We start from the raw sequence: 14,302 nt of genomic DNA, 5'->3' as shown, positions 1-14,302 counted from the left end.
TCCCCGGGAGCGGTGGGGGGTATGAAGTAGCCTCGGGACAAGAGGAGGTTACCTAGGGACCCTTGAACCCCAACTCGGTGGCGCCCCAAAGCTGAAGGGCCCCAGCCAACCCGGTGCCCGTGTTGTGTGTGTGTGTCTAACACCCGGTCCGTGCCGGCCGCCCGCGCCCGCCCGCCGCCGCCCCCCAGCTCGAGGAGGACATAGCGGCCAAGGAGAAGCTGCTGCGGGTGTCGGAGGACGAGCGGGACCGGGTGCTGGAGGAGCTGCACAAGGCAGAGGACAGCCTCCTGGCCGCCGACGAAACCGCCGCCAAGGTACCCCGGGCGCGCGCGGCGCGGCGCACGAATGGCTAACTCTGTCTCTCTCTCTCTCCCTCCCTGTCTTTCCCTTTCTCTCTCCCGCTGTCCCTGTCCTTCTGGCTCTGTGCACCCACAACCCTCCCTTGCGGGATCACGCTGCCTGCCGCACCCCCCACCCCGTCCCGTCCCCGTCCCCCACGGCCAACTCCCAGCTGGAAGATGAGCTGGTGTCGCTGCAAAAGAAACTCAAGGCCACCGAAGATGAACTGGACAAATACTCCGAGGCTCTCAAAGATGCCCAGGAGAAGCTGGAGCTGGCGGAGAAAAAGGCCACCGACGTAAGTGCACGCACACACTGCCCCCCTCACCTCCTGCCCTTGGGGCCTGCTCTGGGGGTCATCACAGGGGCCGGAAAACCATGGAGGAGGGTCACCTCCTCTCAGCTGGACACGTGCGCACAGCCTGCCATGGCCCAGAGCACTGGACGCTGCCCTCAACTGCTACTGCACAGTTCATTTTTATTTCATCCATTCCTCTCTCTTTTTTCTCCTTCTTTCTTCACCCCTGGGGTTGGAGGGGGTGGGGGTGGTGAGAATCTGGGAGAACACGGCAACTGAAATTGGACTCTGGAAGTGAACCCTTCCCTGTGGTGGCAGAAAACCTCTGAGGTGTCATCACCAAGGTTTGTGCAAATAGAATGCCTAGTTTTCTCCGTTTTCTTTTTGCCATCTCTGGTGGGTGGGAAGGCCTGGTTTTCAGTGACCAATCTAGTCAGGATTCAGAGGACCTGGCCTCTGTATTGAAAGAATGACATAGCGCGTGCTACTTATTCTGAGAAGGTTAAGCTTGATGGTGGGCCTCAGAAACCCTTGAGGCCTCCTTACCAGGGAAGTCTTAATCCAGCCCTTCAGATCTGCCTGGGAAGATGATACTTGCTTGAGTCTGCACTCTGAGGGCACTAGATCCAGAAAGTAAGCTGGGAGTTATATATAGCTCAGTGCTTTATATGGTATAGTGTGCTAGCTGCCCCTGGTTCCCCTGCTCGCCCCGCCCCGACCTGCCAGCCTCCGACAGCCACCACATAGTCTCGAGGATGATGCATACACCACAAAAGCTCTGCCAGTATTTTGTCCACTGCCCTCTGAAATCTCTTCTAGCTGAAGAGCTTGCCTCTTCTGCTGCATAAGTCAAGACAGGCATTAGATTTCCAAAGGAATGACTTCTTTTTCACACCATTCTGGAAGCTAATTAAGCCTAGAGGCCCAATTAGGCAAAAATTCCTAGGGAAGTGAGCAACAATTTCAAGAATGTATGAGCACCAGGGAAAGCTATGCCCAGAAAGTTGAACGACGAAGTGCAACGGCAGAATTTTTTTGTATGGGAGTAAAGTGTACATTGATGGAGGGTCTGGGTTTTGAAATCAGTAAAGGCTTTCTGTGATGTGAAAGGTGTGAAATGTAATCTCCAAGGGTGCTTTGTAAATGAGAGATCCAGACACAGGACATTTAGAATCTGACAAAAATAAAAAGTTTCAGTGAAGAGGAAGGTCCCTGGAGAGGAGGTTCAAGGAAGCACTGATTTAGCTAAAATATTTAAGTCACAAACTACCTGGCTTTAGAAAAAGAGCCAAAAAACACATATAACTCTGCACCAGTTTTGTATAATGTAGATCAGATGTCTGCTCCGTATATGGTTAAGTGGAGGATGCCTGTCTCCCCCAGATTCTCCAGCAGGACGTTTATTTAGCTTTTTCAAAAGAGCCGCTGATAGATCAAGGAGAGATATTCCTTATAAGGAAAAGAATGCAGAGAATTTGAAAATAGCCCAGTAAGACTGAAAGCAAGAGGAGAAAAAAGCTACTACAATTCTTAAGGGGGAAAAAATCATAATTATTGTGTAACTATGTGGTGCTATCATGTCTTTATTGAAAAATCTTGTTTAAGGGAGCTTTGGAATGAGATGAGGCAGAAGTAGCAAAGAGGGTATTTAAAGCTAGTTGGAGGGGGGAGTGGGTGGAGCCAGGAGGAGGGGGAGGTTTCTGAAACTGTTTTCCCCCTCCCACTGGAAAACTGTCTCTAATATGGTACACTTTTTTTTGAGGGGGGGGGTAGCATATTGATTATCTTCCCCTTTTAGGGTTGTTTGCAACCTGTAGGGATGTAGAAGACATTCGTGAAGAAATGCTTTATTTAGAGTGATTCCTAACTAGTAAAAATAGTCAAGACCTGAGGAGGAAGAGACAGATGTCACAAAGGGAAGGAGGAGGTAGGAGAGAGGTCAACTTCCTGAGGTTGAATCATGTTACCTTTGGGACTAGGGCATTGGATTGTCATTACTCACCAGTGTAAAAGATTTTTACATTTTTCTACTGCTAAAAACACTTTTCTACCAAATTTTCCACTGATTTTTTACCAAGCAATTTACAAATCCTATTCCAGAAATGGGCTCTTCCCAGCTTGAAAGGTTGTAGTTTGCACCGTCAAACCTCTGATGGCTTTGTTTTCTACTTTCTTGTGGTCTCTCCACCTAAGTGAGGCTGGAGGGGATCAAGGGCTCCATTTTCTTTGGCCTCAAACCCATCCCCCAGTAACTGTGATGTCTATGACATCTGCAATATGTGAGTCTTTATTCCCTGTAGGTCTTTTCTTCCTAAATCAGTGATTCTCAACCTTAACTAAACATGGATGGTTTAAAAACTTAAAATCCAGGCTGCCCCATAGGCCAATTAGAATCACTGGGATTGAGGTGATTCCAATGTGCAGCCAAGGCTGAGAACAACTGTCCTAAACTCTTTTGTATAATGACATCAGCATGAAAGTGAACTCACCTGAAACTGACTTTCCCAGGTGTTTGAAAAGCAAGACATTAAGTCACTAGTTGGCTGCTTGGAGCATGTGCACGTGTCCAGCATTTTCCAGGGCTCCTGAAGGTTCCCAGATGCCCCCTCTCCCACCCTCAAAGTTGGAGACCTACCGTCTGTACCCTTAGGGAAGCAGTTGTGACCACCCTCCTGACTAGACAAACTGTGGAAACAAAGCAAGAGGCTCCACCTACAGGATGCGAGGGCCCATGCTGGGACTTGTGAGTCTCAACAGAGACTGTGATAATGTCCTTAGCAAATGAATCAAGAAAGCAAGTTCAGTTGTTAAGGGCTTTCAAGGAGAAGGGGATTGTCAACTGTGTTTTCTTTCTCTTCATTATTCCCACACTTAAACACATTGGAACTGATTTGAAGGGCCTTCTGTGAGAAAGGTGAGGAAAGAAAGCCGTGAGACTTAGAAGACATTTAAAAGCATAGCCCAAGGGGAGTATGGACCGAGACTCTTTTCCAGAGATTGTGTCCACTTTGGTTTTCATCCAGCTGCAGCCAGACGCTCTCCTAGGGTTCTGTTGGCTTCCTTGGTGTGCTTTTTTTTTTACTTCTCGAAGGCTACATACTGTATTGTTGCATTTATATAACATTCTACCAATTATAAAATTATAGAGAAGAAAAATAGGAGACACCAGGGCTTATATAAGGGATGAGGCAGGGGATAAGTGAACATGACATCAAAAAGGCAATTTGAGGGATCCTTGGGGTAAAGAAAATGTTCAGTATCTTGTCTGTATTTATTGTTGTTGTGTAGTCACTAGGTTAGTGTCTGACTCTTGGCAGCCTCATGGACTGTAGCCTGCCAGGCTCCTCCGTCCATGGGATTTCTCAGGCAAAAAATACTGGAAGACGGTGCCATTTCCTTCTCCAGAGGATCTTCCTGATCCAGGGGTCGAACCCACTTGCGTTGGCAGTCACATTCTTTACCTTGGTGTGCTTTTAAAAGGCTTCTCAGTCCAGCCCAGAATTGTTCAGATTCCAGATTACAACCTTCCTACAATCAGAGAAGGTTGTAACTAGAGGGGACCCTTGAGACAATTGTTTTTATGGAAAAGAAAGTAAGTTCCAGAGAGGCTGGCAGGTCTGAGGTCCCACAGATGGTTATGGGCCATAGCCTGACCCTTAAGAAAGTGCTTATGTTTTGTTTTGTTTTTTTAAACAAAACTTTTTTATATTGGAATATAGCTGATTGACAGTATTGTGTGATAGTTTCAGATGAACAGGGAAGGGACTCAGCCAAATATATATGTATCTATCCTCCCCCAAACTCCTCTCCCCTCCAGGCTGCCACATAAGATTGAGTGGAGCTTCCTGTGCTGTCTGGTTATTCTCTCCTTGTTGGTTATCCATTTTAAATAGAGCAGAGTGTACATGTCCATCCCAATCTCCATAGCCACCCCTTCCCCTCAACCATAAGTTGATTCTCTAAGTCTGTGAGTCTTTCTGTTTTATAAGTTCATTTAAAGAGTTTCATACCGTATTTCTCCTCTAAGACAATGCCTGTTATTAACTAAAGCTATCACTGAGTTACCTACTTACCTTGTATTGTAAAAGCGCTTTGTATTATTTCATAATCCTCATGTACTACTTGGAGGCGGCAAATGGCAACCCACTCCAGTACTATTGCCTGGAGAAGCCCATGGGCGGAGGACCCTGGTGGGCTGCAGTCCATGGGGTCGCGAAGAGTCGGACACAACTGAGCGACTTCACTTTCACTTTTCACTTTCATACATTGGAGAAGGAAATGGCAACCCACTCCAGTGTTCTTGCCTGGAGAATCCCAGGGACGGAGGAGCCTGGTGGGCTGCCGTCTATGGGGTCGCACAGAGTTGGACACGACTGAAGCGACTTAGCAGCAGCAGCACGTACTACTATTAACCGCGCTTTTACAGATGAAGTCACGTTGTTTTCCAAGTCACACAGCCAGGAGAGAACCAAAAGCCAGATTGTAACCTAGCAAGACAGCATTTAGGAGGTTTAACCTCTGCAGTATGTTAGTGGTTTTCACGTCATGAGTTTGGAGGGGAGGAGAGTTGTTGGGTTAGGATCTGGATTTACAGTCCCTTTGGGGACACATTCAAGCCCCAAACCCCTCGCTCGGCTTCGCTCCCTCTTGGGCAGGGGAAATCTGGCAGTCCGGAGCGGGGCGCTCCCGCCGCCAGTAGGCGGCACCGTCGCCCCTTGCAGCCAAATCCGTTACTCCGGGTTCTCCGCGGCGCCAGGGCGGGGCGCTGGGAGTCGAAGTAACATCCTAGGCGCCGTGGGGCCCCCTCTCCTGCCCACCTGGTGCCCCCGCAACGCGCGCCGCGCCCTTCAGCCAGGCAGCCGCGAGCATGCGCGGTACCTCCCGCGGGTGGCGAATTCCCGGGGTCCGCGGCGCGCGACCCGCCCCGCCCGCTGGGTCCGCCCCCGGCGCTCGCGCACCCGCTTGCGGTTCGCCTGAGCTTCCCGGGAGGCCGAGACTTCCGGGCTGAGCCCGGGCCGCAGAGGGCGCCGCCGTCGCGCGCTGCGGCCTGGGCGGGGCGGGCGGTCGGCCGGAGTGCGGCAGCGGCAGCGGCAGCAGGAGCGCAGCAGCCCGCCTCTCCCACCGCAGCCCGCCCGCTTGCCGGCCCGCCGCCGCCCGGCGCGATGGCGGGGAGCAGCTCGCTGGAGGCGGTGCGGAGGAAGATTCGGAGCCTGCAGGAGCAGGCGGACGCCGCGGAGGAGCGCGCGGGCAGCCTGCAGCGCGAACTGGACTACGAGAGGAAGCTGAGGGAGACCGTAAGGGACCCACCCATCACCCACCACCAGAGGCGCCTTCTCCCCGATCGGCCCCCCGGCGCCCCGCAGGGCCTCCCGGAGCCCACCTTCTCTACCCCTCCCCCCGCCTCAGGAGGCACCTGGCGCACCTGGGCCCGCAGGTGTCGTCTGGGGAGGGGTCTTGCCCCTTCACCTCGGCCCTTTTTTATCTCGCTGGTCTACAGTCAAAAGAACCGAGGGGAAAGCAGGAGTGGTGTTGAGAAGGTTCTGGAAGCACCACTTTCCCAGAAGGGGCTCTGTGTGGGGTGTTTGCGTTCGACCCGGCGTCTCGGGTCCCCCGAGGCAAAGGGATGTGCCCTTTGCCCTCCTGGCATTATTTACCCAGAAGGTGGGGACAAAAGAGGTCCCTCCTTTTGGAAATCTGTCCTTTTGGGAAGGACGCTAACAGATCACGTCCGAGGCATTGCCAGGTTTTGAGGCCCGGGGATGCTCAACTCACCCATCTCTGTCTAGCCTTGGTTTCTTGAAAGCCTATTTCTCTGGGGTGGATGAGACACTGACAGCGCGTGTTTTGACTTAGTATGCGGCCCTTTGCCCTTCCCTTTCTTAACCAGCCCTCCTCCCAAGTTCTCCTGTACAGATAGATGTTCCTTTGTTACCGAGTCTTGAAAAAGTTGGCTAAATGGCTACGACTATTGGGTGTTTTCTCCCGTCGGCTTCCCCCTCCCCCACTTTGAGTGTAATACCTGGCTTCCTTCCTTTTTCCTAAGGCAAACGTATCCAGCAAACAGGAACAGGATTTCAGAGGTAGTTTAGGCGTTTGCTGTTTGGTCTTTGAGTGTGTGTGTTTTATATCAGGATACTCAAACACCTTGAGAATTTTAGGACAAGCGCTCATACACTGTTGTGCTTGTGATTGTCTGGGTGGGTGGGCGGGCGGACGTGGGCACGCGCGTGCGCGCGGCCTGTGCGCGCTCAGTCATGTCCAACTCTTTGGGACCCCATGGACTGTAGCCGGCAGTACTTAATAGAGGCCTTTAGAGAAGAAGTGTATGTAATGAGATGAGAAGTGTATGTAATGCTGTTATGGTTGGCTGTAGAAGCTATGGGACCTGTGTTGCATAAAATGCCTAGAAGCAAATGGATCCTCTTAAGAGGAAAGCCTAACTAGATGCAGTTTCAGATAAAATGGGGAGGAACCAGGAAATCAATAGGCAAGAAATCATTTTCTGTAGAGGACAAGACAGCAAAGGTCCCATGGCTGTTTCTGCATTTGGCCAGGCAATGAATGAATTCCAACTTCTTCTCTGACTCGCTGTTGTCCTTGAACCATTAAAACCAATAGAACAGGATGATGGATACGAACTTTTGACCCTGGCTGCGAATCGTCGAACTTCTCAGCCCCTCAGTTCCCGGACTGTACAATGTTGATAATGGTAGTACCTGCCTGTTGTGAGGATGAAAAGAGTGTGTGTAAAGAAGTTGCCATGGTGCTTAGCACACTAGTGCCTTGTGTCAGTTAGTATTAGAATGGCTTTGCACTCTGCACCGCTCATTATTCCTTTGCTTTCAGTTCTCCAGCTATCAAAGGGCTTTAAAAATGGGATGCTCATTTCACTACATCTTAAAACACCCCGTTTCAATGCTTCTAATCAATCATTCTTATTTCAACTTGAACAGAGAGAGGACATAGGCAGGCTGGAAGGAATGTTTGATGGGTCAAAGCAGTATTAGTGGTGGAAGTTGGTACAGCTCCCCTCCCCCCGCTAAGAAAGGGTATATGTGGTCTTGTACAGGAGAGCCTCTTATGGACTCCTGTCCTGGTGATTGATGTTAAATACAGAAGATAAATTTTATGAAGGGCACCTTGTGACTGTTACACTCACCTTCTCTTTTGGGCTTAGTTTTTATAACAGTACTCTTCCTGGACCAGTTGGCTAAAGGTAGTGCTTTCATTCTTTTCAAAGCTTTATGTTAAAAAGTAGTTTAAATAACTTCAATTTTTTAAGTGATTTTTGAAAATAGTCTGTCCAGAAGATGGGACAGATGGACACAGAGCTTTTTATGACAACAGCTTAAGGACTGGGTCAGACCACAGAAGAGAGAATTTCAGATTGAGAGGTGTTCCTAACTTACAAAACTGAAACTTGAAGATAGCTAATTTAAGGTGGTTTCTTGGTAGTTGTCAGACATAGCTGTGAGTTAAGCTAGCAGTCACAGTTTTTCTTGGCAGCAGAGATAAAAGTTTAGTGACAAAGTCATGAGCCCACTGCAAAAAAATATTTGGAGAGTTAGCTCTACATTCTCAAAGGTTCAGACAGCCTGTAGTTAGTTAATTGGCCCAGCACTTACCTTGGAAAAAGCAGTCATCCCTCTTTTTCTACTAGTTTGTTTTTCCCAAGGTGTGTGGGCCCTTCAAAATGTTGGAATGCAACTACTTTGCTTGATGTAATGGTTGACTCTAGGTCTTGTGACCCACTGGGGTTTTGTTTGTCTTTTGTCCTTATCAAAGGAAAAGAGGGAGCAAGAAGAAGCCAGTCCTCCTTTCTCCTTTCTGGATGGTACCCAGCAAACAAAGGGACTTACAGTTGCAACCTGTAGGTTCTTAATTGGTAACTTTATTAAATCATAGAAAAAACCAACTTACAAAAATCCCAGCCCTTTCCCTCTTTAGAATTGGTAAATATTTCTGAGACCAGGATTCTAAAAGTGTATTTTGTGTTCACATTGGCACCCCCAGGGTGGCAATAACAGGAGTGTACTCTCTGGCTTTCTGCTTTCATATATAGATGAGGCTATGGCACTACAGTGCCCTGTTCACATCTCTTCTCGATCATTGTACAAATATGCCTCATGAATTATAGGCTTTGGTGCGGATAGAGAGGTTGTTTTTATCTCTTATCCATGGGAGTGCCCCTTAATGTCATCTGTGGTTTTTTTTCCCCTTTCCTTACCATATAAGGGCAGAAGTTTAGCTTGGCTGTAGTGGCTTGGTCTTACACAGTAAAGGGTGAAACCTTCTCTGGAAAACTACAGTTTGCATGAAATAAAAAGACCTGACCTGTGATCATCCCATACTGCACTCCAGTTCAGGAGGACTTGGAAAATATATTCCAGAGGATTTGTTCTTAGAATACACTATTATTCTCCTACCATTATTTCTTCTTAACAGTGTTAACGAGACTACTTGTTTTTAAAGTAAAAACCATTGCTATTTTTAAATTGTCTCTAGGTATATTGACTGTAACATCTGGATTTTGTGAAAATCTAGGCCCTGTAAAAGTGTTCTTTCAGATCTGACTCGGAGAAATATTGTTGCTGTATTGTGCGGGCATGCCTTTGATGGCTTTGTAGCATCTTGTAGAGGTGCATAGGAATGGTGCACACCTGCCCTTATTTTCAGTATAGGTAGCTGGTACCTTGTGGAAGAGGGCTTGCCAGGTAGCTCAGTGGTGAAGACCACACCTGCCAACACGGGAGACAGAAGAGGCTTGGGTTTGATCTCTGGATCAAGAAGATCCCCCGGAGCAGGAAATGGCAACCCACTCCAGTATTCTTTCTTGGAGAATCCCATGGACGGAGGAGCCTGGCATGCTATAACCCATGGGGTCGCAAAGAATCAGACATGACTGAGCAGCTGAGCACACACCTTGTGGAAGGGGATGGGGCAAGGCACATACAGTTCTAAGGCACCTCACAAGTGCAGAGCACCTGGTGGTTGCTTAACAATTCTCCAGGAAGACAGTTGGTAGCCTTTACTAATATAGCAGTCTCTTTTCTGAGTAGCTCATAGCATGTTGAGACACAATAGCATTTTTGAAATAAAAGAAACTAACATCCTAAACAAAGACTTTGCCAGCAGTGTCAACACATGGGCTGTTGCTAGAAGGTAACCTAGGACACTGAGGGTGATTTTCATGCCTGGAAATAATTTGCGTCTGGGGTTGTGACCCTTCCCAAATGCCTTGTTGTTTATATCTGCTTTTTAAATAACAGATGGTCCAGTGGCTGTGATGTTTGTACTGAGGCAACAGCTAATGAAGTCTTAAGTAGACTTCCCAGGTATTGTGATGAAAACAACCTTAGAAAATACCTGAAGAAGCCTCAGAACTCAGAGAATACATACCAGAAATAAAAGCTAGTGAAGCTGAGAGATGTGAGCCTTTTGAACACGGCATAATCCAAAAAAATAAAAAAGAGTGCCCTTAATTGATGAAATTGAATGTATCTTCAGTTCTAGGGAGCCAAACTTAATTGTGATCAGACCAGTATTGTAAGGCCTGAGAAGCCTGTAAGAGTCCAGGTTTTTCCGTGGGGAAGCTTTTGTGGGGATACATACTTCCCAGATACTGCTTTCAAATCCAGGCTGTAACCTACAAGCACCTTTGCCCATCTTGCTGTGAAACCTTCCAGGGCAGCAGCCGTTGGCTTCTGGAGTTGAGAGCGAATGCTCTGTGTCCTTGTGTGAGCTGTTCCCCCCTGGTATTACTTGATGATGTTTTTGATTTTATACCACGCCTTTTTTCAAAAAGCATTGAGAGGACTTGCTCAGCAGATGATAATGAGTACAGTTCTCCTAGTCCTGGTTAGGTTTTGTCCTGAAGGCCTTTCTTTAAGTCAGGGGCTTGAATTGGGGGTGACTGTAGCGAACCTGCGGTGCTGATGTCAGAAGGTGGAAAGACCCCATAGGTGAAAACCAACAATTCTAGGGCTTCCCTGAGGCTCCAGGAGGCCTTGAAAAGTGAGGCAGGCGAGCCTGTACAGGAGGAGCAGGGAACTGGGATACTCGTCCTGTCTCCCACTGATGGCTGTGTAACCCAAGCATGCTTCAGTCCTCAGGGTCAGAGGTCCCTCCTTCCTATTTTCTCGACAAAGAGCTCCGTGAGTGGTTCCTGTAGACTTTGCCGGCGTCTTTGGGTGGGGTGGTGGGTGGTTGGTTTTTATAGTGCAGATTCCCACCTTCCTCTCTCGGCCTCTTGGATCAGAATCTCTAGGGATGGGGCCTGGAAATGTGTGCTTTTAATGTGTGTCTTCAGGTGAACTCAGCCAGCTAGTTGTGGTAGTTAGGGACCCTTCGAGCTAAACATCTGAGACCCCGTTTTTGTGGACCACTCACAGGTCTGCTCTCTGCATTGACCCAGTCCTGGCTCCTGGAACTGGTCTCCATTCCTAGCCGTTGTTTGGGTACCCTCTATGGGGCATGTTGACTGGTTTTCCTATAGGACACAATCCCTAATGTAGATTCTACAAAATGCTCCAGGGGAAAAGAAGTTCCATTTATAAAACCGCATCCAGAGCTAAAGAAAGAGCAGAGTGGAGGCCAGAAAGGCAAAGACTTGGATCAATGGGGGTTCCTCTCAGGGAGGGAGATCTTTTGCACAGAGGCAGGAATGAACATGGGGCGCTGTCTCCGACGCCCCAGGTACATGGGAGCCTGGGGACCCAGAGTGGCCTGTCACCTGAAAGATCCTTTCCCCAGAGCATAAACAGTCTCCTTTTTGTGAGTACAAAGTCCTTGAGGTCAGGGCCCAGATTGAAAACAGAGCTGGAAACTTCTAGTGTGGTGGCTACAGAAATTGTTTTGAAAATCTTGTTGACGTTTCTCTGGCCACAGCACCTATAACAAGCATATTTAATAAAGAGGGAAAAAATACTTTTGAGTACATGACCTAGACACTCTACTGATTTTTTTTCTTGGTGGTATTTTAGGGGGAGGGTTTGTTTTACTCTTCATTTTAGTTTTCAGCTTTCAGAGTTGCTTGCTTGTCCTCCCACCCCAGTTCATAAAAGGAATAGAATTTTCCTTCTATCTCAGGTCAACATGGCAAGCAGGCCAGCCATTTCAGCATCAAGCAGGTGGAGCTGGAGGGTATTCGATGGTATGCAAGGCTACTGGGTTCAATAAACTGGGCTTAATGCCAGATGATACAATATATGAGAATGATGATGTAAAAGAAGCCATAAGAAGGCTTCCTAAGAACCTTTATAATGACAGAGGGTTTTGCATTAAGAGAGCGCTGGACCTGAGCATGAGGCAGCAGATCCTGCCTGAAGAGCAGTGGACAAAATATGAGGCAGATAAATTCTACCTTGAACCATATCTAAAAGAGGTTATTCAGGAAAGAAAAGAGAGAGTAAAATGGGCAAAGAAATAATTTAGTAGTCTAAATCTGTGGATACAGCTGTTCTCAAGCATTTTTATGAAGTTGGTTAAACCTGAAATGTACAATGTAGAACTATTTGGGCTGTAAATGTATTGCTTTAAATAAATATTATAATTATTGTGGGGGGGGAGGGGGAAAGGAATAGAATTTTCCTGGAACTGGAAAATACAGAAATCTGACCTGACCCAAAGATACGCCCTTAATGTATACCTTCTTCCAGTTTTTGTGTTTTTTTTTTTTTTAAATACAGGGCTAAAAACTTTTAAAAGTTCCCGTACTTAAGAAATGTGTTATCCATATTACCCTCATTCCTCCCCCGCCCCAGCCCCCCAAAAAACACCAACATTCACTGGCCATTGAGACCTGGTGGGGCCCATTACACTCTGTGCATCTATAATGACTGACTTTGTGGGTGGATACAGTTGTAAAATGACCTTGGATTCATTTCACATTTCCCCCTACTCCCTGCCTCCATCAGCCAGTCGTTACTAAGTAGTTAATTTTTGACAAAATAAAAGTGTATTTGAATGTTTTTATAGAGTCCTTCACCGTGGTTGGAGATGCCCTAATCACCTCTCTTTCCCAGAGAGAACTTGGCTTTTAAAATTTTGCAAATCTAGATGAGCAGAGAGCAGAGTGTTCTCATGTTCCTTTAGTTCAAGGCTGTGATCGAAGACTCTCACTACTTGTGCATTTCAAGCCCACGTACCATGGGTCCAGAACTCAGAAAGCTGCTTTTGTTTAAGTTGTTTTTGCTTATTTTATTCAGTAGCCATTTAGTGAGCCCATACTCCGTATAGAGAATCATGATTCCTTGCACATAAGAAGGAATGTGAATAAGGAAGACAGCACTGTAGGTAGAGAGCCAGCATCGTCCCTAAGTGCAGGTCGTAATTTTTAGAAAACTCCCAAGTGTCCTGAAAATCCTGTCATTCCAGGATAAGCACACATTCAAAGTAGATGAGGAAATGCTACCAGATTAGCAAATTCCATCTTTCACTTTCATGCGTAATATTTAAACAGCCACCAATACAAGTGTATGTAATGGACCCAGCCAGTCTTGCAAGTGTCCTGAGGCTCACAGTAACAAATGCTTATAACTGTAGGTAAACATCACATCCCCCAAAAAGGAGCATATTTCAGAGATAGATACCAAGTAAAAACAGTATCTGTACTGCTTTTCTTCTAAGGAGCTTGAAACTCTTCTTGTAGCAACCCTGACTTGTGAGAAATGCCTGTAGGCTTAGGTCACAGACGCTTGGGAAATTTGTCTTGGCGCTATTCCAGTGTGACCTGTTATCCTCAAGAGTTGCTGAAGGGCACAGGGGCTTACTGGGTTTTGTTGTGTCTCTGTATGGTTTTATATTTTAGAACCACTGAACTTAAAAATCTTTTAGTTCCTAAAATATTTAATAAAGCCCCTTTGAGAATGTGATCAGAAGAAAGGAGAATTGAGACTCCTGAGTCAGAGTTCTCGCCGAGCTCCTCTCATCTTGTGTGACGGAGCCTGGGTCAGTCCTGTCGCCTCTATCCACACCTCAGCCCCCACAGTGTGAGGTGGCTGGGATGAAGCTCCCCTCTGACAGTCAGGTAAGCCAGCATGTTGAAATCTGTGGTAGAAAGGAACCAAATGAGAAAGTGTTGCTGACGGTCCCTCTGTCCCACGAGGATGATGTATGTGGATTTGCATATACCCCAAGGTAGACACCCACTGGATAAATCAATGGATGAACATATCCAACAACTCCAGAGTTGACCACGGCTTGTAGCAGACTTTAGGGTAGCTCACCACAAAGCCAGGCTTCCTTGTTGAACCAATGTTTCAGTCCAGCCCCTCTTGAAGGCACTACCCTCACATCCTCTCCAACGCTAAAACACCTCTCATTCTCTCTGCCCAGGCTGAAGCCGACGTAGCTTCTCTAAACAGACGCATCCAGCTGGTTGAGGAAGAGTTGGATCGTGCCCAGGAGCGTCTGGCAACAGCTCTGCAGAAGCTGGAGGAGGCCGAGAAGGCAGCAGATGAAAGTGAGAGGTGAGGCCTCCTCATCCAGCCCACCTGTTAGCACAACCTTTCCTCCTGATGGAACCAGAGGGCTCTCTGATCTTGGGTGTCTGAGGATTTCACAGTACCTTGGTGCCATTTCCTCACTTGATCCAGGTGTAACTACTGGTTTTATTTGTTAACACTAGTGGAACACTTTTGTTTTAAATCTCAAGGTTGCAAAGAA

General features: G+C 47.5%; 1 protein-coding gene across 25 annotated transcripts in view; it reads left to right on the top strand.

Moving 5' to 3' along the window:
* The window catches only part of TPM1 (tropomyosin 1), a 29,448-nt gene that overhangs the window by 761 nt on the left and 14,385 nt on the right, over nt 1-14,302 (top strand). For 8 of the 25 annotated variants that reach the window (XM_012180577.5, XM_042251924.2, XM_012180579.5 and 5 more), the window contains exons 1-2: nt 5,632-5,931; nt 13,973-14,106. In XM_012180577.5, coding sequence (XP_012035967.1) covers nt 5,800-5,931; nt 13,973-14,106 — 266 coding nt within the window. In that variant the 5' untranslated portion in view covers nt 5,632-5,799. 25 annotated transcript variants of the gene reach the window in all.

The sequence above is a fragment of the Ovis aries genome, chromosome 7 (genome assembly GCF_016772045.2).
Source record: "Ovis aries strain OAR_USU_Benz2616 breed Rambouillet chromosome 7, ARS-UI_Ramb_v3.0, whole genome shotgun sequence".
NCBI lineage: Eukaryota > Metazoa > Chordata > Mammalia > Artiodactyla > Bovidae > Ovis > Ovis aries.
The sequence above is the reverse complement of the archived record's forward strand: the minus strand, read 5'-3'. Positions and strand labels throughout refer to the sequence as shown.